The sequence below is a fragment of the Dipodomys merriami genome, unplaced genomic scaffold (assembly GCF_024711535.1).
Source record: "Dipodomys merriami isolate MVZ:Mamm:240054 unplaced genomic scaffold, mDipMer1.0.p SCAF_690, whole genome shotgun sequence".
In the NCBI taxonomy this organism is placed as follows: Eukaryota; Metazoa; Chordata; class Mammalia; order Rodentia; family Heteromyidae; genus Dipodomys; species Dipodomys merriami.
The window spans coordinates 256,495-281,685 of NW_027206280.1; the positions used below are offsets into that span (position 1 = coordinate 256,495).

The 25,191-nt window shown below is 48.9% G+C and overlaps 1 protein-coding gene and 1 long non-coding RNA gene across 8 annotated transcripts in view; one reads left to right on the forward strand and one right to left on the reverse strand.

Moving 5' to 3' along the window:
• The window catches only part of LOC138816317 (inositol 1,4,5-trisphosphate-gated calcium channel ITPR1-like), a 275,135-nt gene extending 250,340 nt beyond the window's left edge, over positions 1 to 24,795 (forward strand). For all 7 annotated transcript variants that reach the window (XM_070006010.1, XM_070006011.1, XM_070006012.1 and 4 more), the window contains 2 exons: positions 14,920 to 15,081; positions 23,362 to 24,795. In XM_070006010.1, coding sequence (XP_069862111.1) covers positions 14,920 to 15,081; positions 23,362 to 23,448 — 249 coding nt within the window. In that variant the 3' untranslated portion in view covers positions 23,449 to 24,795. The remainder of the gene's footprint in view (positions 1 to 14,919; positions 15,082 to 23,361) is intronic.
• LOC138816319 (uncharacterized) lies at positions 6,698 to 8,297 on the reverse strand. The gene is made up of 3 exons (XR_011368618.1): positions 8,219 to 8,297; positions 7,191 to 7,322; positions 6,698 to 6,899 (listed from the first exon to the last, which is right to left on the reverse strand). It is a non-coding gene; the product is annotated as an uncharacterized lncRNA (long non-coding RNA).
• Positions 24,796 to 25,191: the final 396 nt, after the last annotated feature.

A 25,191-nucleotide genomic window follows, 5' to 3' on the forward strand; every position in this document is an offset into this window, starting at 1 on the left:
TAAAGCTTCCAAAAGGACTAGAAAGTGAAAGTTGCCAAAAGGCCACCGGGCAGGACCAAGTGGAAAGGCCTCGTGGTCCCTCAGGGGGAACTTGCTGCAGCTCAAAAGAGCTTCCTGCAGACAGCCGCTTTGCAGATGGCAGCTAGGTTCCACCTCTCCCAAGCCAGCATGGGGCTGCTTGTGGAGTCTGCCTGGACACCGTGTTGAAAAGGATTGTGGGACAGCCAGGCTGACTGAGAGGAAATCGCCTACGTTGAGGTGACAGGACCTCTCCCCTCTATAAAGAAAAACAGTGCATCCCTTGCCATCCCTGGAGGGCGAGAAACAAGACAGGTCTGAAGAAGTGCGTCTCACAGCTGAGAAGTGTTTGCCAGCCATTCATGCACAGATCAGTATTTAGTTGTGCATTATAAAAGGTCATATATTCTCTTCCCTCTCCTTTGCTCATCCCCTCTTTCACTGGGTCAAATGAAGGCCAGGCCGATGCCCCCTCCCAGGTCCCCCTCCCTTCCCAGGGACGGCATCTGGAAGCTCACAATAAAGCTGTGAGTTTCTGCTCTGCTTCCATAGCCTTGCAGCTCCCAAGGCCTTGCTGACCTGAGTTTCCGGTTTGTAAATCTGGATTTAACAGCACCTCACACATCCATTTCCGGTGGCCGTGAAGTAAAATGGAGACCTGGCAGGTGGCAGATGCTCCAGGAAAGAGGTCCTGACCAGTGGTCAGGCTCGAATCACAGGGCCACAAGGTGACCCAAGAGCTGCCAGAAGCTTCCTTTCCTGTAGTTCCAGGACTAGGTGAGATACTTTGCCAGTGAGAGGAATTAGAAGGGAGATCTTGATTGTTAGAAACTCCCTCCTGGAGGGGGGTGGGGGGAGTCTCCGTGTCTTCCTCTTTTTCAAGTGCTGGAATGTTCTTGACTTTGGAGACTGGAATGGCTGGTGTTGTCACTCCCTCTCCCCTGCATCCGTCTGAGAGCTGTCCCAGCGTTTCGCAGTGACCGGCTGCCTTCGCTGCCTGAATGGAAGGCTTCCGTTGGTCTGGGAACTGGCGCCTGAGTTCCCCGGCCCCATCCTGAGATGACACTTGATTCCTGGTGGACCTGACGTGGACCCCAGATGGTCGGTACTGAGTGGAGGGCAAGCACCACCGCCTTGGTTCCCTCATTCCGGGCTGTGGCTGCAGCCCGACCTCACTGAGCCCCGCCTTGTCCTTCCCCATGGGAACTTGAGTCCTGGTGTCATCCTAAAGAGTTTTGCTTGCCAGCCATTTAAATAAGCGTACTTGATTAGCTTTGATCTACATGTAAATTTCCACAATAATTTGTGTGCTGTGTACCTTTTTTTTAGGCATAACTTTAGCACCATTCAACTTTGTTCTCATGCTGTTGAACTGAGAATGTGTGTTGGTCCGTAGATGGTAGTGAGAAAGGCCGTGCTGATAGACAGAAATGTCATCATGCTACTTTTCCCAAGAGAATTTAAGGCTGCTCAAAGGGCCCATTACTGGTGAGAGATCAGCTCAATGATTTCCAGTGAAGACATACAGCCCCCCACACACCTTTTTTAAACTACAGTGAGGAACAGGAGAGTAGATGTTGAATGCTAGAAACTCGGGCAACATTTAAAGGGAGGCTAGTTTTAAAAATAATCATGAAAGTGGCTCATGTAGTAGAGTGCTAGCTAGCCTTGAGCAAAAGAAGCTCAGGGACCGTGCCCAGGCCTTGAGTTCAAGCCCCAGGACTGGCAAAATAAAAAAATAAATAATAAAAAAGACCAAACAGCTTGCCTTGCATGCATGAGGCCCTGGGTTCAATTCCTCAGTACTTCATAAGCAGAAAAAGCCAGAAGTGGCGCTGTGGCTCAAGTGGTAGAGCGCTAGCCTTGAGCTAAAGAGCTGAGGGACAGCGCCCAGACCCAGAGTTCAGGCCCCATGACTCACACACATAACACAACACACACACACACACACACACACACACACACACACACACACACACACACACACACACACACACACACACACACACACACACACACAGAGTAACTGAACCAGAGGCATCTCTTTTGTTCATAAGTAAGGATTTCATCTCTGCACCAGGGATTCTGCCTCTTGGGTGCTGGGAGGTGTGTTTCTGAGTGCACTGAGTATGCGGCTCGGGTGTTCATCCTAGTATTATTTGTCTGTTGATACCTTGGGCTACTGTGGCTTTTTCTGTCCTCCAAGATGGCGTGTCCATTGGTGTGTGCTGAGGACAGGGAAATGCCTAGGGAGGCCCTGCCTCCCCATGGAGCCGCAAGTGGCTCAGAAGTGCCCAGGGCTGCGCTGGAAACGGGCTGCCCTCAGCCGCCAGAGCCAGGGCTGACTGGCTAATAAAGAACAGGTTGTCTTTAATCGGCAGACACGACCACATGCTTTCTGTGCACAACCTCATTACGTCCTCCGTGCAGCCTGGCGGATGGCGTGGTTACTGCCTCTCCTGACACTCAGGAAGGCCAAGCTGCGTCTTCAGGGTCACACGGGAGCTGCTGAGTCAGAACTCAGCCTCACCTGGACTCCCAGGGATAAGATTACCTGTGTGTTCCACCCAGCCCTCACTCAGGAGCCTGTTCCCCCATCCCCCCCTTCCCCTCCCCGCCTACCCCAGGACTGGTTCAGTCCCTTGCTCTGGAATTAGCTACATTTAAAACAGGCAGATAAGGAAGGCCGGTGTGGGTAGGGGAGAAGAATGTGAAAGAGGATCTCCTGAGTACTGCTGACTGCTGATGCATACATCAGCAGGACTGGAGCCTTGGGGTTGGATGCGGCCTGGTCCTCCCAGCTGCTGCCTGATGCCCCCCCCAGGGGACCACCTCATGTGCCCCAGGGAGTGTCAGACAGGAGATGGAAGAGGCTGGAGGGCCAATCGCATTCTGGCTGAGCGTAGATCTGGGATAGGTGTTCATTTTCACTTGCTCCCATATTACGAAGCCCTGTTACCCTTACTTACACTTGTGACAAGGAATAGATGTCCCTTGGTGGCCAGAGCTGTGGGGTGTGGGGCTGTCTGAACTTCCAGGGCAGGGGCTGGGCAAGGAGCAGGGAGCAGATCATAGCCCAGCGGAGCTAACACGCCCGGTGACTCACCCCACTGAGCGTAACTCCTGAACAATTACACACAAGAATGTCTAATCCGTTGCTCTGTAAGCCCGATACTGGCTGAGGCAGACACTTCTCTCAGGTCAGGGGGTGCTGCCACAGGAAGGCAGGCCCCATCACCATTCCTGCAAAATAAAAGGTCTTCCTAAACAAATGCCTTATGTGTCAGGAAAGCAAAAAAGCACCTTTACCAGGTAAATTATCCAAGTACGTAAGTTATATTAATGAATTAAGCATGATTAGATAGCTGGCCTCAGATACTGTTTTATGTGTCTTTGATAAGGAGATGTGGAAGAAAAAGAATCAGCAAGCAACGCATGCTAACAAGGGCAAAAAATGGAAACGGGAAGTGAACACCTCTGTCCCTCCCTTCTGTCTGAAAGCGGAACTGGCCAGCGTCTTGCACTTTTAGTAACCCCAGCGAGAGGAGGTGCTATAAAATGTGCAGACAGCAGGGAGGGCGGCTTCCTGCTGGCCAGGACAGTAAGTCGAGGGACTGGAGGAAGTAACTCAGGATGGACACGGTGCGGAGGGATTGTAATTAGACAGGACAAGGCCCTGGTTGTGGGAAGAGCCCATGGCCATGGGGAGCCATCCTGAGAGCGCTCAGGGCACCAGGACAGAGGAAGGAGAGTGCCGCAGACCCCACCCACCTGCCCTTCCTTGCCGCAGATAGCCCTGCTCCGCGCTTCTTACGCAGCGGGCAGCAGGTGTGGGCAGTTGGCATCCGACACTTGACAGCCCGTGCTTCAGTGCAGCCCTGACAGGTTTGGACTTTGGTTTGGGAATGCCAGAGGGGATCCTGGGAAGTCAAAGAGTCCCTTGATGAAGCTCCTGGGGCCACGGGTGTGGATGCTTCGGTGTAGACAGCACCCAAGAGACAGCTGTGTGTCTAACCCAGCAGGCCGCAAGCATCGGGTGAATGTCACCCCGGCTCTTGAAAGCGTAGCCCTGGGTGAGGACACAGCCTGTGATTCCCAGAACACCTCCTGAAGTTAGCTGACACCACGGCCGCCGGGTTCCAGAATATCAGAGGGAGAGAGGAGTGGAGAGGGATTTGGCCCTGGCTTCGCGGTGGCTGGAAACTGTGTGTCAGCGTCCCGAGGCACCGCAGCCGGCCAGCCACCCGGCCCGCCGGCGCTGACCCTCCGCACTTGAGCTTGCGTCCGTGTCAGTGGCAGCTGCACGGAGCAGTCGCTGAGCCCAGGTCTCCCCGCCCAGGCTCCTGACACGTTCTGCCCGCTAGTCTGGAGGAGTGAATCACCCCTGGTCCTTCTCCTGCCACCTCCCCTTCTGTCAGGAAGCCCTGCTCCTGCCCTGAGCTGGCCGCTCTGGGTTCTCCCCATTCGTCGGCTAGGAGCAGAACTCTCGTCCGCCCTAAAGGCATTGAGGTGCAAAACCAGGGCTCAGGGAATCTGGTTCACTGAAGGTTCCGGTGTGTGAGAATTCAGAATATGAGGACTATGGCTAGAGAAGGTTAGGCTGACCAGCAGGAAGCCGGTTTTGTTCATACTCCAGGCATTGGCATAGACACACATTCCCCCAATGCTCCTCCTTGCCTTGACCTCCCCTGCCTGTGTCTCCCTCCCCTGGGGTACCCCACTTCACCCTTCCAACCTAGACCTCCTATCCATACCTGAACTCCTGCATTTTCTGTTCAGAGTAATACCTTTGTTAGAGGTAGACCATAGTGTCCACTGGAGTTGTTCAGCCATTTAAAAACTGTCCTGTGTATTTAAAACCTGTGGCTCACACCTGTACTCCCAAGTGGGAGGCTGTCGCCGGAGGATCTTGAGTTCAAAGCTAAGACAGAAAGCCCTGCTGCACTCGTGGAAATCATTGGCCACGGGTGAGCTGTTCCCCAGACACCACGAGGCCCGAGAGGAAGTCAGATCCTAGCAAGAACAAGAACTTCAACCTGGGAGATGGTCCGAATCAGAGAACTGTTTTCATTCAGTTCATCTCTCCAGAATTCTCCCCCAGTCTTCACAGCGGCGCCAGGAAACGTGAGCATGAGGACCTGAGCACCTGGCTTCGGGCTTCCTGTGTGGTGGAAGGGACTAAATATTTGGGGTCAGAGTTCAGGGGGCAGGAAGTAGAAAATGAGGGGCCTGGGAGGAGCTGTACCTGGCAAGTGAGCTCGGTCCCTTCCAGACACACAGTTGGTTGGCACAACCCCCCTGGGGCCCCGGGTGCCACTCACCTTGGGAAGTCTGTGGACGGAGATAAAGACAGGCCCATGTGCCTGGCATATTAGGAAAGAGCCGATGGCATCTGTGTGTCCGTGTGTGAAGGTGAGGGGAAAGGTGAGCAGTTTCCCCAATGCAAACAATCAAACTGTTAGTATACGAAACTAGCAGGTCAGTGTTGGAAACTAATGGAATCTAGTAAGAATGGATGAAACTTGCTATTAAAAACAATGCCGCCGACGCCGCCGACACCATAACCACAGGGAAGGTCCTGGTCGATTTTTCAGCTAATTGAAAAATGCAAGGACGTGGCCTAAGCAAAATACCATGAGGCGGCTGGGAGGTTGGTTTGGCAAAAGAGCGACTTAGTCTCCGGATTGCTCTTTCTTAGGAATCTCACAACAGGCCAACCCTGCCCCGGCCCAGCCCAGGCAGCTGCGCGCCTTCCTCTCTGCTCCTCTGACCTCTGGTCTCCTCCGGGTGGCAGCCCCAGGTGCCCCGGATCCAGCTGTGCCATGCCAGGTGGCGAGGCCTGCTTTCTCACGGTGCCCGCGGGTACCCAGGGTGCATTTCACCTGTGGCCCCGGAATGACTTGGAGGAATGAGTCTGCAGCTGGCGCTTCGCAGGGATTTCATCAGAAAAGGGTGCGGTTCCCTGGGCTGGCACTAGCCAGTCTTTGTTACATTGTATCATCCAAGAACAACTATTAACCAAGTCTGGGAAGGGTAATTGGTCACTGCAACCCAGCTGACGGTTATATAACCGTGGCCTATTTTGGTAATGTCATTCAGAGCTCCAACACAGAAACAGGCTGACACCCCAACTTGTGAGCAGCTTGGACAGTGCTCAGAGGTTGGGTTGGTTTAAAGAGAGATGGGGGGAAGGGAGGGAGAGGGAGAGGAAAGAAAGAATTCAGTATCTCTGAAAGAGAAATTAGCTTCCAGAGAAGTGGTGCACGGATCCTGGGTTGATAACCTGCATCAGGGGCTAACTGTGACCTTGGGCGGTGACATTACTGTTTATAATGCTGTGCATAATGGCTTACAGTTTCCAGGACACGTTCACAGTCATTTGATCCTAACAGTAACCAAGTACAAGTACAGTAGCTGCTGATTTCTGTGTGTATGTGAGAGAGAGAGGGAGAGAGAGAGCGCACGCCATGAGTTGAAGGAGCTGACTCATTCACTCCACTGTGTATACGCAGAAGTCACACCAGACTCCCCTCGGCTTCCAGGCCCCTCCTGGAGCTCTTGCTGCCGTGGCCGTGTCACAGGCCATCCCTGCGCTGTGCAGGTTCTGCGGAACACGGGATGAACACAGGATTTTCAGAGGCGCGGCAGCCATCTTCTAAATAAGACTTTTTTTTTTTTTTTGAGCAATGTCACGTTTACAGAAAAATGGAGCAGAAAGTGCAGCCTGCCCCGGTGACCTTTTGTCTGCCTCCCTTCCCCCGTGTGCCCGCTTGTTAAAGTCTTGAATCACTGTGGTATACACGCGCGATACACAAATACTGGTCCACTGTTAGTTTTGAAGTCCATCGTTGACATCAGGGTCCATCTCAGTGTTGCACATTCTGTGCATCGGGAGGAATGTATGTCACAAACGTACTTTACAGTTTTAGGAACACTAAACCACTGCTCTGGAATCATCTGTGCCTCTTGTCCATCTCTTCCTCTCCCCCCCCCCATCCCACTCCTCCCCTATCCATCCTGCCCCCCTCCCCCATCCATCTTGTCCTCCTCCTGCTTGTGAATCCCATCCCCCTCACTCCTGTCCATCCCCTACCCCTCCCCTCCCCCATCCATCCCATCCCCCTTCTTCCCCTCCAGCCTTTCTCCCCTCTTGAGCCTCTGGTACCACTTACCATGTCCAAACTTCGGGGAGGGGGTGGTTGTTCATGATTTTTTCTAACATATAAATTTCAGTTGAGCATCATGATCAAGAGATTCTGGCTTGTTTGTTACTGTAGCCTCAGGGGGGAAATGAGCGTCGTTACCTAGGTCACCAAAGGGATACGTGAGTTCGAGTACACTGAGGGTCCTGCACCCTGCCTTTGCAAAGTTAGGTATCAGTGTCAGTCCTGCCCATCCTCTTCCTCCTCTGGAAAAAGGGCCATTCCCAAGGGATTGAGCACGTGGGAATGAAGGGTCCCCTTCCCCCCCCCCCCTCACTCCTGTCTTACTTTTGCTTGCTAAGAAAAACAGGAAGAAATGCAGCTGCCACTGGACTGAAAAGATGGTCTAGAATCTGCCTAGAGGAAGGAGCTGGTCCAGGCTCAGTGAGCCACAGCCCCTTTTATCTGGAACCCTCTTCTCATGACTCATAATTCTTTCACCCTCCGGCTCCCCTCCCCCCCCAAAACTTTTTTTTTTTTTTTTTTTTTTTTGGTCCGGTTGTGGGGCCTGAACTCTGGGCCTGAGCACTGTCCCTCAGCTCTTCAGCTCAAGGCTAGTGCTCTACCACTTGAGCCACAGCGCCACTTCCGGCTTTTTTCTTTTTGCTTATGTGGTGCTGAGGAATCGAACCCAGTGCCTCAGGCATGCAAGGCAAGTGCTCTACCACTGAGCCAACTTCCCAGCCCTTTTTTTTCTTTTTTTTTTTTTGCTGGTCATGGGGCCTGAACTCTGGGCCTGGGCGCTGTCCCTCAGCTCTTCAGCTCAAGGCTAGCGCTCTACCACTGGAGCCACAGCACCACTTCCGGCTTTTTCTGTTTATGTGGTGCTGAGGAATCAAACCCAGGGCCTCATGCTTGCAAGGCATGCACTCTACCGCTGAGCTACCTTCCCAGCCCCAACTATTTTTTTTTTTCTAGTGAGATTTATAGGCCATTAAAGTAACCGTGGATTCAGCCATTCACATCTGACTCTTTAGGAGATCAACTGAATTCCCTACCTGAGCAGACTCTGAGGAGTGATGGTTCTCAGGAGTCTTTCTTGGAACAGCCTCTTCAGTTGAACCTGGGAAGAAAAAAAAACCTCAGAATGATTAGCCTTTGCATCAGACCATCCAACACCTTTCTCTCGCACCCTTCCTCCCTCCCTCCTTCCTCCTCTTCCTCTTTGCCTCCCTCCCTCTCCCCCCCCCCCTTTCCAGTCAAGGACGTTGAAGAGGCTGGTCAGTGCCACCCCGGGGTGTAACACCTCAGCGTGTGCCTTTGCAGGGACTTTTCCAGCTTTACCTAGAAGAGCACTAAGCAGAACCTCGGGGCTTGTGGTCAGCCGGCTTCCGGCTGTGGCTTCAGTTAGTTTGTCTGCTCTGACAGAGGAAACCCTTGCAGTGACGGGAACAGCCCGGCCTGGCCGGATTGTAGCCGGACCAGGGCAGACAGTGCCTCATGACATTGGCATGTGAGATGCCAGTAGCAAGGAGAGTTAGGGAAGCTCCCAGGGGTTGTCTCAGACCCAGAGAGACAGATGCTCTGTGGCCCCACAATCCACGCCCCCCCCGCCCACCTCAAACACGTACTCATCCCAAAAGAGTTCACGTACACACAAAATGTCTTAGTCAAAGATGAGGGTTTTTTTTCCCCAAAACTGCACTGAAGCCAAGACAGTGAGCCATAGTTTTGATCATGAATAGATTTTTTTTTTTCTGGCACGATTATGCAAACACTGCCAGGCCTTCAGACTCAGGCTGGTGGAGAGCTGCGGGTGACAGGCTTTGCTGGAATAATTTAGCACTCAGACAAGCTCAGCATTTTCTAAGCAAGCCTTAGCTGAATAGAAAGTCACAGGATTTAGGTGTTCTCTCTCTCTGCTCCCACACTAGAGATTGGAATAGTCTAAACATTTTAATTTGGAGCTGTAGATTTTCTGTGCCGAGGCGAACCTGTTGGTGAGGAGCGTTACACCACACTGAATGAGCAGGATGCAAAACCAACTGGAAATTGAGAGAACAGTCTGGCTAGAACTGCTAATTAATTTTAACTACTGGGTAATTTGATATTTGACTTGACAGGCCAGATGATTATTTAATTAAAATACTGGCAGTGCTGCGTGCTGGTGGCTCACGCCTGTAATCCTAGCTCCTCTGGAGGCTGAGATCCAAGGATCATGGTTCAAAGCCAACCCAGGCAGAAAAGTCCATGGGACTATTATCGCCAGTGAACCACCACAAAGAAAACCGGAAGTAGAGCGATGGTTCAAGTGGTAGAGCACCAGCCCTGAGCCAAAAAGCTAAGGAAACAGTGCCCAGGCCATGAATTCAAGCCTCTAGTACTGGCACTAAAAAAATAATAATAAAATACTAGCAATAGCTAGGATCTCAAATTTGGGAGTCTACAGATTTCAGAGCAGGCTACCCAGGCTGCTTGGATTCTGTGTGGTGTGAGTTAGGAACTTGTGGGATCCTTCCTGCACCAGCTTTTCATTATGAGGAATTAAAGGAAGTGGCAGGGGTGACTGGTGAAACTCCAGTTCTTCTTTTGCTGTTCTTCCTTTGCATCTAAGGTCTCCTAGACCGTGGAGGATGAAGGCATCTTCCCAGGGTCAGAGTTTATGGCCCCGAGAGGCCTGTGACCTTTACAGGGGGAGGGGCAGGGGTTCTCTTGACCTCCTTACAGTTAACTGCAGTTTCATGCTTTACTCCAGGTCCTTGGGGTAGGGTGTGCAGGTGTTAGGTGTTCTCCCTTAGCTGTTTCTGCCCAAGGCTGGCGTCCTGCCACTTGAGCCACACCTCTACTTCTGCCTTTTTGGTACTACTTGGAGATAAGGGTCTCACAGACTTTTCTGCCTGGGCTAAACCTGCAGATAAGATCCTCAGATGCATTAACGCTGCCTATGTACTCCTCCCATAGAACCTGCATGTCCCAGGATACAGATGTGCGAGTATAGCCACACAAATCAAGGGAAAAGCATGTGGATTTCAGTCCTCTCCTTCACTACGGGAGCAGGTGGCGGCCTTGGTGACCAGTGGCCCCTTTCGCACAGTCAGCACTCACTGGCAACTCATGTCTTGGAGCCAGAGCTTCTCCAGAGGCAAAGCCCACAGCCTGAGCCCTGCTCTAGACCATGGCCATAGGATAGTCCTTGAACTAATGTACTCTGCGGGCTGGACCGCATCCTTCTCCTCTTTGGATCTTCAGCGCTTGGCCCCGAGCTAGGCACAGAAACTATCAGGGCACTGGTGACTCGCACCTGTCACCCTAGCTACTTAGAAGGCCGAGATCTGAGAGCCACCGTTCAAAGCCAGCCCCAGGCAGGAAAGCCTACTAGACTGGTTATCTCCAATTAACCACCAAAAATTCAGAAATGGAGCTGTGGTTCAAGTGGTAGAGTGCTAGCGTTGAGCACAAAAACTCAGGGACAGTGCCCAGTCTCCTGAGTTCAAGACTCATACACATACACATACACATTCAGGAAGTGGAAGAAGCCTGCATTTTGTGTTTGTTCAGAGACAGTCCTTGCTGGGAGGAAGGGGTAGAAATCACACACGCCAGGAAAGAAGATGGAAATCTACCACAGAAAGCAATTCTCATTCTTACCTGTCATTATACAGTCATTTGTTATTAGGATTAGGAAGCCATACTGCTCCCTGAACTTTAAGCTGTGTGCAGACTCACGCATGGATCTTCTGGAATTTTCTGAGGACCTCATTCATGCAGTCTCCTTTGGAAATCTGCATTTCCTATTTTTATGGAGGGTCTGCTAAGCAAATGAACATAGGAGAGGTTGGAGAGCCAAGTTTCTGATGAATTCACTAACATTTTTAGGCTGCGCAGCATATATCCACACATCAATAATAAGTTACAACAGGTGAGTCCTTGTTCCTTGCTAGCTCTGTGTTCTGATGAGGCAGAACGTCCTCACCCCGGTCTCTCCTTTCCCTCTCTTTCCCGCCCCACCCCATGCTTTCCACTTCTGAGCCAGTCTCCCTCATCTCACCCCCAGCTCCAGCTCCTCCGCTGCTTCCTCCACCTCCGCCCCTTTGGCACCAGCAGAACCAAGAACTGACCGTGCTCGGGCCTGCCCCTTTCACAGAGAGGGTTCTAGACATCCAGTTGCTGGCAGTTGGTTCTGTCTTTTAATGGTCCTCTCCACTGCTGTGTAGCATGCTTGTTTTCTTTCTTTCTAGATCTCCACTCCTCAACTAAGGAGCCCTGTCTCCTTTTAGGTATCCAAGCCATTTCTCCCTTCAAGATGTCCGGGAGGCAGCGACCGGGGCTGTCTTGGAGGCTCATGCTCATATCTTGCACTGAGATACCATTCTATCTTTCTGTTGTATCCCATGAGCCAAGCATGTGGAGATCCAGAAGGATCTGTAAAATTTGTTACATTTTTTAAAAATACTTTCAAGGCTTATACTTCTTACGTGAATTCAAGTTAAGCATTAAATATCCCCAGTTATCCTCGGTTATAACTTACAATTGGCAAGCACTAGATAATTCTCAGGATCTCCTATAGAAAACAGCCACTCACTGGGTGTGGGTGCTCATGCCTGTAATCCTAACTACTCAGGAGGCTGATCTGAGCATTAGTGTTCGAAGCCAGCCCGGGCAGGAAAGTCTATGAGACCCTTATCTCCAATTATGACCAAAAAGCTGGAAGTGGAGCTGTGGCTCAAGTGATAGAGTGCTAGCTTTTGGCTAAACAGCTCAAGGACAGTGCCCAGACCCTGAGTACAAGCGCCAGGACTGGCCAAAAAAAAGAAAGTAGTCATTAGTCTGACCTCTACCCCGGGGGCCACGTCACTCTCCCTTTCGAAGCCTCGGTTTGCTTGCATTGTGCACACGGAGGTGGCACGCAGGGGTAAGACAGCGGATGGGCACATTCTGTCATATCTTAATGGGTGGTGTGCCCGGAGGCTCTACAGAGTCAGACAGTGCAAATGGACTTCTTGGTCTTTCCTCCTCAGTGTGTTCCCCCGACATTTCTAACAGTCCACAGTGGGTATCTAGGGCCTCTGACAGCTGGGGTTGGCCTTCCCTGGGTGTGCAGCTTTGAGTGTTGACTGCCGGATTGGTCGTCATTGTCTCCTCCTCTCACAGGGGCTGGTTAGCCTAGTGGCAGGGGCTGTTCACCCCTGTCAGCCCCTCCGCGATGCTGCCTTCTGGAACACTGGGCATCACATACTCTTGATCATGGGGATATTATTCTCTTGGTGGGCAGATAGATGGACAATGAATCTAACCAGTGCTAGGTCAACTGCGGCTTTATAGTAGAGAGCTGGTGACTTCTCTAGCAAAGAAACACTTCAGAATTTTTTTATTTGTATTTATTTATTTAGTCAGTCGTGGGGCTTGAACTCTGGACCTTGGCACTGTCCCTCAGCTCTTCAGCTCAAGGTGAACACTCTACCATTTGAGCCACAGCGCCACTTCCAGCTTTCTGGTGGTTTATTGGGGTTCAGAGTCTCATGGACTTTCCTGTCCGGGCTGGCTTTGAACTGTGATCCTCAGATCTCGGCCTCTGAGAGCTAGGATGACAGGCCCGACTCACCAGTGCCCACTGCAGATGTATAAGGCAGCCTCTTAAACATGGGCTATTTTGTTGAATGATTTTTTTGCCCATGACTCTGCGGGCACAGGCTAGAAGTCATATGCCAGTCAAGCGCTTCTCTCCATTCGGGAGGATAGGAACTGCATTTGTCCTCCAGTAGTGGCTGCAGACTACTCAGGCCACTGTTTAAGCCTAGATGATCAGGGTCCATGCAGGAATGAATCCATCCCTGTATCCTTCCAACCTTCCGCTCAGGGGATTGAGTATCTGCCAGCACTGCCTCCCAGGAGGCAGTGGAGCAGTGCGCTCCCGGAGTTGGTGCGCCCTCCTGGCGTCTTACTCAGTTGCTCTCAAGTCCACGTGATGCCCCAGTGAAAGGTGGTTTGCCCTCTGAAATTTTGTGTAACTGGTTCTTCTACCTTACGCGATTGCCTTGGGTCAGAACAGCTGAATGAGCTCACTCGATGTGTGATATTTAGGCTCATGGAATTTTGGCTTTTTATGTTAACTATGCTGATGCCTTCTATTAGAAACAGCAGAGGTTGGGAAACTCTGGCCATGGGCCAAAGCCGGTCTGCCACCGCCATTTTGAAATGCTTCATTAGAATATTTCACATCTATTTCCTTATATATTACCGGGCAGAGGCGGGGGGGGCGGGGTATATACTAGCCTAGTAGTTGTTTAGTTGTAACAGAGACCAGATGGTCCTTAAAGCCAAAAATATTTACCTCCAGAAAATATTGACTGTACTAATATACTAATGTGGCTGACTCATAAGATGCATAACATGACAATACTACTTTCTCTGTGTGTGGTCCAGCAATGAGGTCCAGGTGAGAATGATAGCAAACAGATCTAGAATGAATCCCTTTTTGTCCCTGGCTCCTGTTGCTTAGACTTCGCTTACAGTGAGAAATACTGTTCACATGTATAGTAATGGCATCAGAAGGGCTGACTTGTACTAGTGGACAACATCCACCCAGACAGAGTGCCGGTGTGCACTAGCTAAAAGCTGGGGACACGGTTAAGGAGCCCACTCCTCATTTTTGGCCCCTTAACAACCCCTTCACCCACACAAACTCATAGACACACACACCTCTTAATGCCAGAACACAGAGCCTTCAGCTTCGTTTTACTGCCAGTATCTGTACATAGCTTATCTAGAGTAGGGTTTTGTAAAATACACAACATGAGTACTGACACAGGCTGATTCGGAGACAGAGCGCAGGATGGGGGTCGCCCCGGGTACCCGACGGGGCGGGAGCCTCACTGGGGAAGATGAAAAACACACCGCTGAACCTGTGCACCTAAAAATGGCTGCCTTCACATTGCCTGTTTCACCCAAACGTAAGGCAGAGCTCGTCAGCCATGAAAGTCATTTGCAAAGGTCAGAGCCGCAGTGGCAGTAGTCAAAGTTGCCGCTGGGACTCTAACTTGAAAACCCATTTTCCCCCCTGTATTTAATTTTATAGTGAGTTCCTCTTCTAAGAACTAAGAATTTGGGGGGGGATGAGGTGCTGAAAGTGTGGCTAGAACGACAGCAGAGCAAACAGGCCGACGCAGATCATGAGGCCCTGAGTTCAAACCCTAGGACTGTGAAACAAAAACCAACGTTCAGGAGGGGGCAGGCGTGACACTGACCAAGATGCACCACACACACAAGTGGACATGTTTCAGTGCCGTGAAACCCCTTCGGACAATGTTTCTAAATAGGCCAGGGCGGGGCGGGGGAAGAGGGGGCAGGAAAGAATTAAGGGCTCCGTTATGTTACAACTAAAAAGATTGTTGTTAAATGGTCAAAAAATAGAACAGTAACTGCGACAGAGGCAATGTCATGAGGGATGTCACTTGGGAAAGTCACACGGTGAAGGCTTTCCTGCCTCTGCCCTATTAGAAATAATTCTCACTGGGCGCCGGTGGCTCACACTGAGGCTGAGATCTGAGGATCACGGTTCAGAGCCAGCCCCTGTGGGAAAGTCCATGAGACCCTGATCTCCAATGAACCACCAGAAAACTGGAAGTGGCGCTGTGGCTCAAGCGGCAGAGCGCTCACCCTGAGCTGAAGAGCTGAGGGACAGCGTCCAGGCCCAGAGTTCAAGCCCCATGACTTGACCAAAAGAAGAACTCTCACCCTCGCTCTCCCCTGTGGGTTCCAGGAAAGGAACCTGGACTGGTTCCCCAGGATGCGGGCCATGTCCTTGGTGAGCAGTGACTCGGAGGGAGAGCAAAACGAGCTGCGGAACCTGCAGGAGAAGCTGGAGTCCACCATGAAGCTGGTCACCAATCTCTCTGGCCAACTGTCGGAACTGAAGGACCAGGTAAGGAAGAGGGGGAGTCCTACCCCCCCACCCCCCACCCCTCCCACCCCCCGCACAAACACTCACCACCACCACGCACCACAAAAACCCCACGAGAGGGGAAAATGAGTCATGCTTGTGTGATCGTGTGCACCTGGACAGAAGGACAGATGCCACCCGCCAGCCAGTCCCTCCATCTCCCTCCCCCGCCCCGTTCAGGGACTCTTTTCAGTGTTGCTGGGGACACGGTGTGGATGTGAGAAACAAAACCAAAAATAAGCGAGGAAATGCAAACTACTTCAGTGAAGTGCTGAACCAGAAAGAAAAAACACAAGTGCATCAAGCTAGACCCTGTTTTACTTTAGTCACACATGAGATTAAAAGTTACTTGCTTCATCATCCTCAGACTGGTTGAAATCTCACCGGGTTATTTTTAAAATTCAGTATCCTAGGGATAAACCATAGTCCTGGGGAAAGTCCTTTTGGCCTAATTCACTTGTCAAAAAGCGTACTGAGTTGCTGCCAGAAGAGAGGCATCGGGCCAGGTGCTTGGCCGGAAACAGGCATCAGTAAGAGAAGGCAGTCCCTGCCTTCCCAGAGTCTGAGGCTGCAGAGAGGCCACTCGCGCTCACCCTGACCCCTACCCGCACAGCCAGGGCTGTGCCCCTTGACCGAGGTTGGGGCGGGGCAACGGGCAGGTGTGTACTGAACCTGATACATTTCATCCCCCTTCGATGCACTTCACATGAACACACCGCAGACCTCGGGTGGTTCCCTAGCAACAGGACGCTGCTGTTCCCAGTCAAGGACTAGAACCCAGGATGGGGGGTGGGACCTGAGCTTGGCTTCCTGTGGCCAACTGGATCATCATGTACAGATGGGTACAATTCAGCATTTTTATATGAGCTTCCGGAAGCTTTATAATCAACTCCATAGATGAGATTATAAATTTTGCTCAGCAGTAGATCCCAGGCAAGCCTGCCGGGAGGTAAATTGCAAGGTGCACGCACAGGTGATTTATGACTCTTGCGTACAGTATCAATCCCGAAGACCTCCTCCACAATATTGGAGATGGTTTACAGAACATTTTTAATAAGCCTTCTTTTGAGTTATATTTATTTTCCAACTAAATTATTCCTAACTGTGCCCTAAGACACCATTTGATGCGCAAGTTCTTTTCTCTCACGTGTCCTGAGATGCAAACGAGAACAGACTAATGAGCAAAGAAGGCTTAATTGATGAAGGCTGTCCACAGCCCAGAGCTTGGTAGCCACCCAAAATGAATAATAACCAGAATAAGTAAAACTAATAAAGATCTAACAAGATTAGTTTGCTTATTACCTTTTTTGCCCTGCTGTGAAACGTTTGACAAATGCTCTACCCGGCCAGACTGACGTATGAGTTCATCGGCCGCTGCAGCTGCCTCTGCCCGTGAGCCTGAGAGCGGCCCACGTTGGGTTTCTTCCTCAGTTAGCTGTGGTATTAAGAGGCTCGGTTACATCAGATGCTTTAAATTAGGTGTCAAAAAAACAAAATGTGATGACTCTGATCTACAGCAGACTTAAATTAAGGAGCTACTCAGATCTCCACAAAGACTGGGGCCATTCTTCAGAGAAATCATGACACCAAAACTGCAGCGGCCGTAGCCCAGCAGCCCACGCAGGCCCCTGGCCACACACCGGTCCAGGATCGGTCGTGACTGCTGCTCAGCAGCACATCTGGAAGTTCTGGAGGGGGTATCTCTGTTAAGATGAGCGATTGGGCACTTCCTTAAAATAAGTCCAAAACAACTGTGTTTGGGATATTGCATGGAAGTAAAACGAAGCCAGCCCCTTTCTCCAGCCCCTGTTTTTGTTGTTTTGGGGGTTTTTGTGGGTTTTGTTGGTGGTGGTGGTGGTGGTGGTCGTGGGGCTTGAACTCTGGGCCTGTGCTCTGTCCCTGAGCCCTTCAGCTCAAGGCTAGTGCTCTACCACTTTTAGCCACAGCACCACTTCTGGTTTTCTGGTAGTTTGTTGGAGAAAAGAGTCTCTTGGGGACTTTTCTGCCTGGACTGGCTTTGGACCGCAGTCCTCAGATCTCAGCCTCCTGAGTAGCTAGGGTTACAGGCGTGAGCCAGCAGCGCCCAGCTCAGGCTCTGTTGAAGATCCCTGGCCTCCCAGAGTCTCTTGGGCTGAGTTGTTCTGAGCATGATTCTTAAACTGCCTTAAGACTCACTTTGCAAACCAGTGAGCCCCATCCCGGGACTGAACAGAGCTCTATAGCTAGAGGCAGTCTTGACCCCACCGTCGAGCCCTCTTACTCAACCCCTTGTTTTCTAGATGAAGATGCACAGAGGTCATAGGAAACGTTTGCAGCTTCACATGACGGCACCACAGTGGGGGTCCTACCCCCCCCCACGCAGTGTGGGGTTGCTTTTATGTGGTACATGTGTTTTGTCACGTGGTGTGTGTTATTTTGTCACTGTACTGTTTGCCTTTCATGGTTGACTGTTAGTTTTTTTTTTTTTTAAGTTCTTACTCATTTTTTTTTTTTAAATAAAGCTTTGATCGCTTCAGAAGTCATGCGCTTACAAGGCCTCCAGGCCTCTTCCCCCCACCCCACACACACACACACACAGCAGAGCGTAGTACAGGCTCAGCATTTATCAAATTCAAGGTAGACGTGTTCCTGTTAAGCCAAGATTTTGGCTTAAAATTTGATGAAGTAGGCACTAAGATATATTTACTCACATTCGAATCAATATGGTTTAAACTGCTTGGTTCCAGCCCCGTTTGTATTTTTGTCATCTGTCTGTCTGTCTGTTTAAAAGTTGGTAGTTAGAAGCACTCCTGAGAAAAACTCTTCCCCTGTGAATGATGTTTAAATTGAGCCTTTTTTTTTTTCTTGGAAGCTATTATAGGCGACAAAGAAGTGTGAAGAGCACTAGTACATTCTCAAGCACTTTTACCAGGATTGATTTAGTTGAGTTCCAGTGTGCCCAGAATGACAGGATAATTACGCTCCAGCTGCTGGGGGGGTGGGGGGAGGTGGGTTCTACTCAAGAAGTTAGCCAGGGCTCTCCTTTAAAGATGGTGTTACTTCTAACACATAGTGCATTTGCTGGAGAATCAACTTGTTGAATAGATGTGAGTTTTATTGTGTCTGGTGTTACAAGACTCATAAAGACTTCTTAAACGGTTACATATAACAAGTCACACAGATCTGTTAGAGAAATACTGCGTCTGAGCAGTAATTGTGGGGCTTCCTGTACTATGGAGGGGAAAATATTAGAGAGAAAAAAGCCCCACACATGATTAACGAACAAGAAACTCTAACCACTGATTTTTTTTAAAAAACAATTTTATGAAAGAATGCCATTCACTGGTCTAAAAAAAAAGCTGGAAAATAAAAATTGCTTCATTACTTAGATATTTGGTAGATTTCTTCTGCCCCCAAAACTGATGATAGAACAATGGTTGTGTAAATCTGGATGACTTTAGTTTTAATCCTCACTGTTACTGAGGTCTTTGGTGGTTGTTATCTTAAACTTCCCATTGGGGGAGAAAAAGTTCTTGAGAAGAGGGTATAAGTAAAAACATGGGCAGCAGTGTCACTTTTTTCTGTAATTGTCGAGAATAGTTGGTTAGGAGCCCAGTGCCAGTGGCTCACACCTGTAATCCTAGCTACTCAGGAGGCTGAGATCTGAGGATTGAAGTTCAGAGCCATCCCAGGCAGGAAAGTTCATGAGACTCTTATCTCCCAATTAACCACCAGAAAACTGGAAGTGGCTCAAAGTGGTAGAGTGCTCATCTTGAACTAAAGAGCTGAGGGATAGTGCCCAGGCCCAGAGTTCAAGCCCCACGACTGACCAAAAAGAAAAAGGGATAGTTGGTTAGAATTACTAATGATGCATCTCATCCTCAAGTTTCCTCTACTAAGAGATTCTGAATACAAAATGTGATTCTCTTACATCCTTATTCCAAGGAGGAGACCTAATGTAAGAACTTACTATTTCTTTGCATGTTTCCTTTATAATGCAAAAGAGCAAATACCAAGCAAAGGCTTCACTTTCTTGAAAATGTGACTGGCTTTCTGTAAGACAGCGAACCTTATCTGTTGTTGCCAGGAATAAAAAGTGCTTGACAAATCCAGATCCTATTAGCATGTTGCACTTTTCATGCAAGAGGGTGATCGATCCCATTAACTGGAGAGTGGAATATCCGAGAGACCTCACCGAATGCTGTTCACATTCTTTTCCCTGTGGTGGGACCACAAAAGAATACCAGGGCAACATCTGGAGAGTAGGCAGTTGGTTCAGTGTGAGACTTGGAGTGAGGAAGTCGTTATGCGCCAATAATCCCACCAACAGGTAGCCTTTGAGCTGGTGGAGAAATGCAGTAGGGGCTTCCCAGGAGAGGAATTGGCATGAGCAAAGGCATGACAATGCATGGCATGCTCAAGGAATGGCAGAATGTTCTGGTTAACTCACTTCTTCCTTTCAACCAACACTTGGAAAACCACACATTTTGCCAAACACTATACTAGGTATGGAGATACAAGAACAAGGAGGACCTAGTCTCTGCCTTCTACAACTTGGAGATGAGTAAAGAGGAGATGAGTGGAGTTGAATCCATAGTGTGTTACACACTCATGGCCTGTGGGCAGGACGGAAAGGGAGTGGGCTATTAGCATGCACATAGAAGGAGGCGAGTTGAATCTTTACGCTACAACCTTCTCAGAGGTTCTAGGGCTAGAGTTTGGTTTCAGGGCTCGCCGGGTATGAGAGAACATTAGAAAACACCTCTAAAAGTCTAAACCATATCCATGTTTTCCTATTAAGTCAGCATATTTGTATTCAAGAGAGGCTTTTGTTTTATTTTTCTCAGTATTTCAGGGTCATCATCTGTGCATGACCACTTTTATAGGGCTGTAAAATAATTCTGATTGCTAGAGTTTCCTTAGGATTTAGAATCTAAATAACCAGGACCTTACTGTGTGTCTGCCTTGAACACAGATTTTCAAAGACTGGTAAGGTTTCTCGTAAGCCATATTGTGGTGTTCGTGTGCTGTCGATGAACTTTATTTTCTGTGCCAGCCTATAAGCTCTTAAAGGCTGAGTTAGTAGATTAAATTTTGCTCACTTGTGCTCAGTGCCGACTGTTTCCGTGCAAGAGCTCTCGGATGTTTAGCTGCATCTGATTTGTAAAGCTACACATATTCTTTGCTTCTTGTTCAGACTGCAGTCAGAAGGAGGCATTACAGACACTCCAGCTGCTCTCTCTATGTGTACAGACAGGAAGAACAGCGTGGCACCCACTGTCCGCCCCAGCCAAGCGGAACTCTGAGGGCTTTTAATCCACTGCAACGCAGACATTTCACCCTACTCACACTGGAAGTGCCAGTGTTCAGATTTTGAATGCAGTTACTTTATACAATGATTCTGATGAATATTGTTACGGAGTCAAATTTTGTTGCACATGTCCAGAAAGAATGCTATATGAAATTCTGCTAAGGATGTGCTCTGATCATTATAGATATGTAGGTCATAGAAACAGACAGTAATGATGCCCTAGAGTGAGATGAATAGAGATGGATGGAGGGATGAGAGAGTAGATAGACTATGTGTGCACTGATTCACACATACAGTCAGGTTTGGGCTAATAATGCCTGAAATAATGAGACTATGCAGGAGAGATGGAAACCTCAGTAGCCAGGAACAATGGCCTTGGTTCATTGGTCAGATTTTGTCCTTAGAATTTTTGGGTTTTGTTTTTGTTCCCTCACCACTTATTGGATGATAACTAGATGGCAGAGGGACACAAATACTTTAGACATTGCCCAATTCCTTCTCCTTTTACCGGTCACTTAAGTCACAACAGCAGCTTGCATGACTGCCATCCTAAAGGCCAAGCGATCAAAATGGGATCAAACAAATTGGGCCTCTTGTATCCTCAGCTGCAGACGGCCTTCTCCAGCCCTCCCTCTTTCATAGGACAAAAAGGGTTTGTGTACCCCAGTGCTTTCTTTTAAGCGCTTAAGTAGACAAAACTATATCCACAGTGACCCTGGTCTGAAAAGCTCCCCCAAAGAACAGTGGTCCTCACAGCTAAGACCCGAGCGGGCAGCATCTTCACCATCCAGGAGCTTGTTAGAAAGGCAGACTCCTGGGCCCCATCTTGGGACCCGTTGTGAGTCCTCTCATCTGTACTTTAGCCTCCAGGTGACTGCAGTGTATGGTGAAGTTTAAGTACCTTTTTTTTTTTTCTGGGGAAAACAGAAGCAAAATTGAATAGGTACTAGGTGCTTGAAATCATGAAGGACCAAAGAACGGGCCACTAATTTCATCACTGGGGAGGGAGCTGTGGGATTGGGGTGGGAGGAAGGGGGGAACAGGATGGTGGGTAGAAAGCCAGCCTGAAAAGTGAAGCGAGAACGGTGAAGAAGGTAGCGGGTGATGGCTGCGGGGATTGGAGCTCCTCTCAAACTAGAGGAGCTACAGGAAGCGCAAGCACGGGGGAAGTCTTCGGGTTGAGAGAGCTCAGAAGTGCACTTTGATAGGATGTGAAGCTCAAGATGGCTGCCGTTGACTTGTATTGGATTCCCTCTCAAGATGGAGGGTTGGGGAAAAGGAGGCTCTGGCTGAATGGCAGTAAGCTGAGTGAGGGCCTGGCCTGAGCGTCATGGTGGCTTATCCCCCTCCCTCCCCCTGCCCTGCCACCTGCCACTCCCCGAGGGAGGCGCAGAGGCCGCGGGGCCCGCCCTCCCACAGGTCCCTGCAGAAACGCTTCAGGAAAAGCTTCCTTATGGAAATAGTCAACCCCTGTCCAGCTTTTCATCTTCATTACAAAAGGAAAAGCATTTTTACTAGAGCTTCAAAATAGCTTCTTAACGTGGAGGCTTTGGAAAAAGAAAAACAAAAAAACCACGCCACCTTGGAGTTGCAGCTGGCCAAGTCGCTCCTGTGTTAGGTTCTCTCACTGTTTTGAACCAAAACTTGTTTCCGTGAAAACCGAGATGTCTGCATCTTCCCCGCCATGGAAGTGAGCAGCACCCCTCGGTCCTGTCAGCTGTAGCCAGGAGACAGGAAGTGCCGCCCCTAAATAAGGAAACGGACTTTGAGCCGGTAAATGACACACCATAAGGAAATAGTCTCATCCCAAGCCCACATTCTTTCTTAGGCCTCTACCCTTCCCCTGACTCCTCTCAGTTTAGGGAACCAGAACCCCAGGCAAGGAACCGTTAGCCACTTGCGTACTGTCTCACCCCCTGTATACTTCACACACCCTTTTTATCCTAACTGACTTACATATCAGCCTCAGAGCCAGAGCCAGGAGTAACTGAGTGAAGCAAAGTCTTGATGCAGGGAATTAAGTACCCTCAAATACATGGAAAACATTCAGAGCAGAGATACAAGAACACCCTTAGCTCCACAGCCAAAAAAAGAACTACTCTCTTGCTAAGGGCTATGAAAGCACTTGTTCTGAGAACCTGCCTTCAGGAAATTTCCATCTCTATGACTGGCAGGGAACAGGCGGCACTGGAGGCCAGCACATGGTGTACAGCATCTAGTCATTCTGGACCTTGGGGAGATGTAATGGAGACTTCTCATCTTCCACGGGGAACAGGGTACCCAGCACCAGTGGCTCACATCTGGAGTCCTAGTTACACAGGAGGCTGAGAGCTCTGAGGATCACTGGTCAAAGCCAGACTAGGCGGGAAAGTATGTGAGACTCTTAACCTCCAGTCACCCACCAAAAAGCCAGAAGTAGAGCTGTGACTCAAGCGGTAGAGTGCCTGAGTTCAAGCCCTAGGATCACACAAGGAAGATCAATAAAAATAGAGAACTAGATGGGTTTTTTTCCCCCATCTAACCACCCATCAAAGCAGCACTGGCAGGAAGCAGCCCGAGCTCCTAACGGAAGTGGGCACAATCTCCTCTAAACACACAGCTTTCCTGATAGCAGGCCGTGTGGACACTTTTCCTCCCGAGCCACCATTTTCCAATGGGTCATTTGGAAATGGTTTGGGGAAACAATGAAGAATCCCCATGCTTGTCCTGTTCCGTTGTTTCGTTATGAAACAAGTAGCAGCGGTACTTCTGAATGTCACGTTGCATGAAGAGGCCACAGAATCCCCCATCCCGCTTAGGAAGACCCTGTGTTGGAAGTTCTGTGTGTTTGAGATGGTGACAGGACTCGTATTTGTAGAAAGTGGGTTTCAGTACCAACCCTAACCACAGAGTTTAGTCAATCTATGGTTCAGCATATGAGCTGACGCACAGGAAGTATCTAGGTCTCATGATGAAACTTTTTAACTTTCCAGATGACAGAACAGAGGAAGCAGAAACAAAGAATTGGCCTTCTAGGACATCCTCCTCACATGAATGTCAACCCACAGCAGCCGGCCTAAGCAGATGCACTACAGGAGTGGTATTTACCCTTTTCAGTTATCAGCGGTGTGGGTGCGGCTAATCACTTCTGATTTCAGCCACCAAGGTTGCGTCCACACTTAGTACATTTGTAAATACTCAGTTTTTCTACCGTATGTATATGATTGCTACTCTAAAGGTTTGGATATATGTATTGTAAGTAGATTTGTTGGCATGATGACTTTTCATTTGTGCCAAAAAAAAAAATATATATATATATATTTTAAAAAATGCCTTTCTTGGAAGGACTAAAGAAAGCATCTGATTTGCACTTGAACCAGATTATTGACTTAAAAGTATACGACATGTATTTTGTATTTAAAAAACTAGTATAGCCAGTATTTATGTCATTTATATATATATACATATATACAAAACTGTGCAATATGAATTATGTAATCACGACAAATTTGTAACTCCCGCATACCCTAATAAGGGAGTGTCCATCTTTGAAGCTGGTGTGTGAATACTATGTAATAAATGGTTAAATATCGAATGATGCTGCTGCCAGAATTATATTAATAGTGAGTTTCAGGCCCTTGGGCATCCCATACCATGTAATTATCCTATGGTGATGCTTTTTCTCCTTGCTAGTAGCATCCGTGCCTCTGTCTCTTAGTGACATGCGCCAAGTCTCGAAACTGTACAATCAACATTCATTTTAAAGAAAAACAACCTTAGTTTCAAGGATACTTTTAAGCTTCTAAATCTATCATTTAAACTACATCTTTAAGTAAGAGCCATATTAGAGGCTCACACTTTAGCTTGTGAAGACTTTAGTGAACTCTTTTTTTAAAGGGAACCTTTTAAGTATTGTTTGAGATAACTGAGAATTTGTTGGCCAACCCAGTATCACGTCCAGGGTGAATTTAGATGTCATGTTCTGAGGAAATAAGGTAACACCGATGGTGGTTTCCAGGTTCTTTAGTCCAAACAGTAGAGTTGTATTTTCCTTCATCGGAACCATCTGGCTACCGCGGCGAAGTATGAAAAATCTGTGCATCCATGTGAAGTTGAGATCGGAGCTGTCCCCTGAGAATCCGTACTTGAACACTGAACACTGACATACATGGACCTCTTGTGAAAGAGCCGCGCTTTGGCTTTATTCCTTCATCACCGAGTTCTTGTCTGGATGGATGAGAGGGGTGAGGGAACTCTGCTACCTAGTTTTGTACCTGGGTCTCATGTTACTCCAGAGCCTCTCTGCAAAAAATAAAAATAAAAATAAAAAAAGTTTCAACACGTATCAATAGCAGATTTCTGAACTGAGAGTCAAGTTTGTAAATGCATATATAAAAATATTTAATAAATGATGCAGAATAATAAAAGTGGCTGATGGGTTTCATTTGTCATTTCTTCGGGACTGCAAAGATATTCCAGTTACTTAACTTGCCTCAGGACTAATTTAAACTACAGCTAATTTGGTGATCAGGTTGGTTCAGAAAATGCTGAACCCCGATTATTAGGAGAAATAAATAAATAAGTATTGTTATGGTAACTCCGATGAAAACCACTGGAAAAGCATTTCAGGGATGGGGGAGAGCCTCATACAATGGTCATTCACCGGGCGCGTGCCAGCGGGCAGCTGCAGTCCAGGGCCTCGCCTGTGCTGCCACGTGGTACCCAGGTGAAACCGTTGTCACTCACAGTTGGAGCTTAGTTTAGTTCACACCCCCTGCTCGGGGTCCCATAGGATTGAGAGAGAACGATGAACGAGGTGGTGC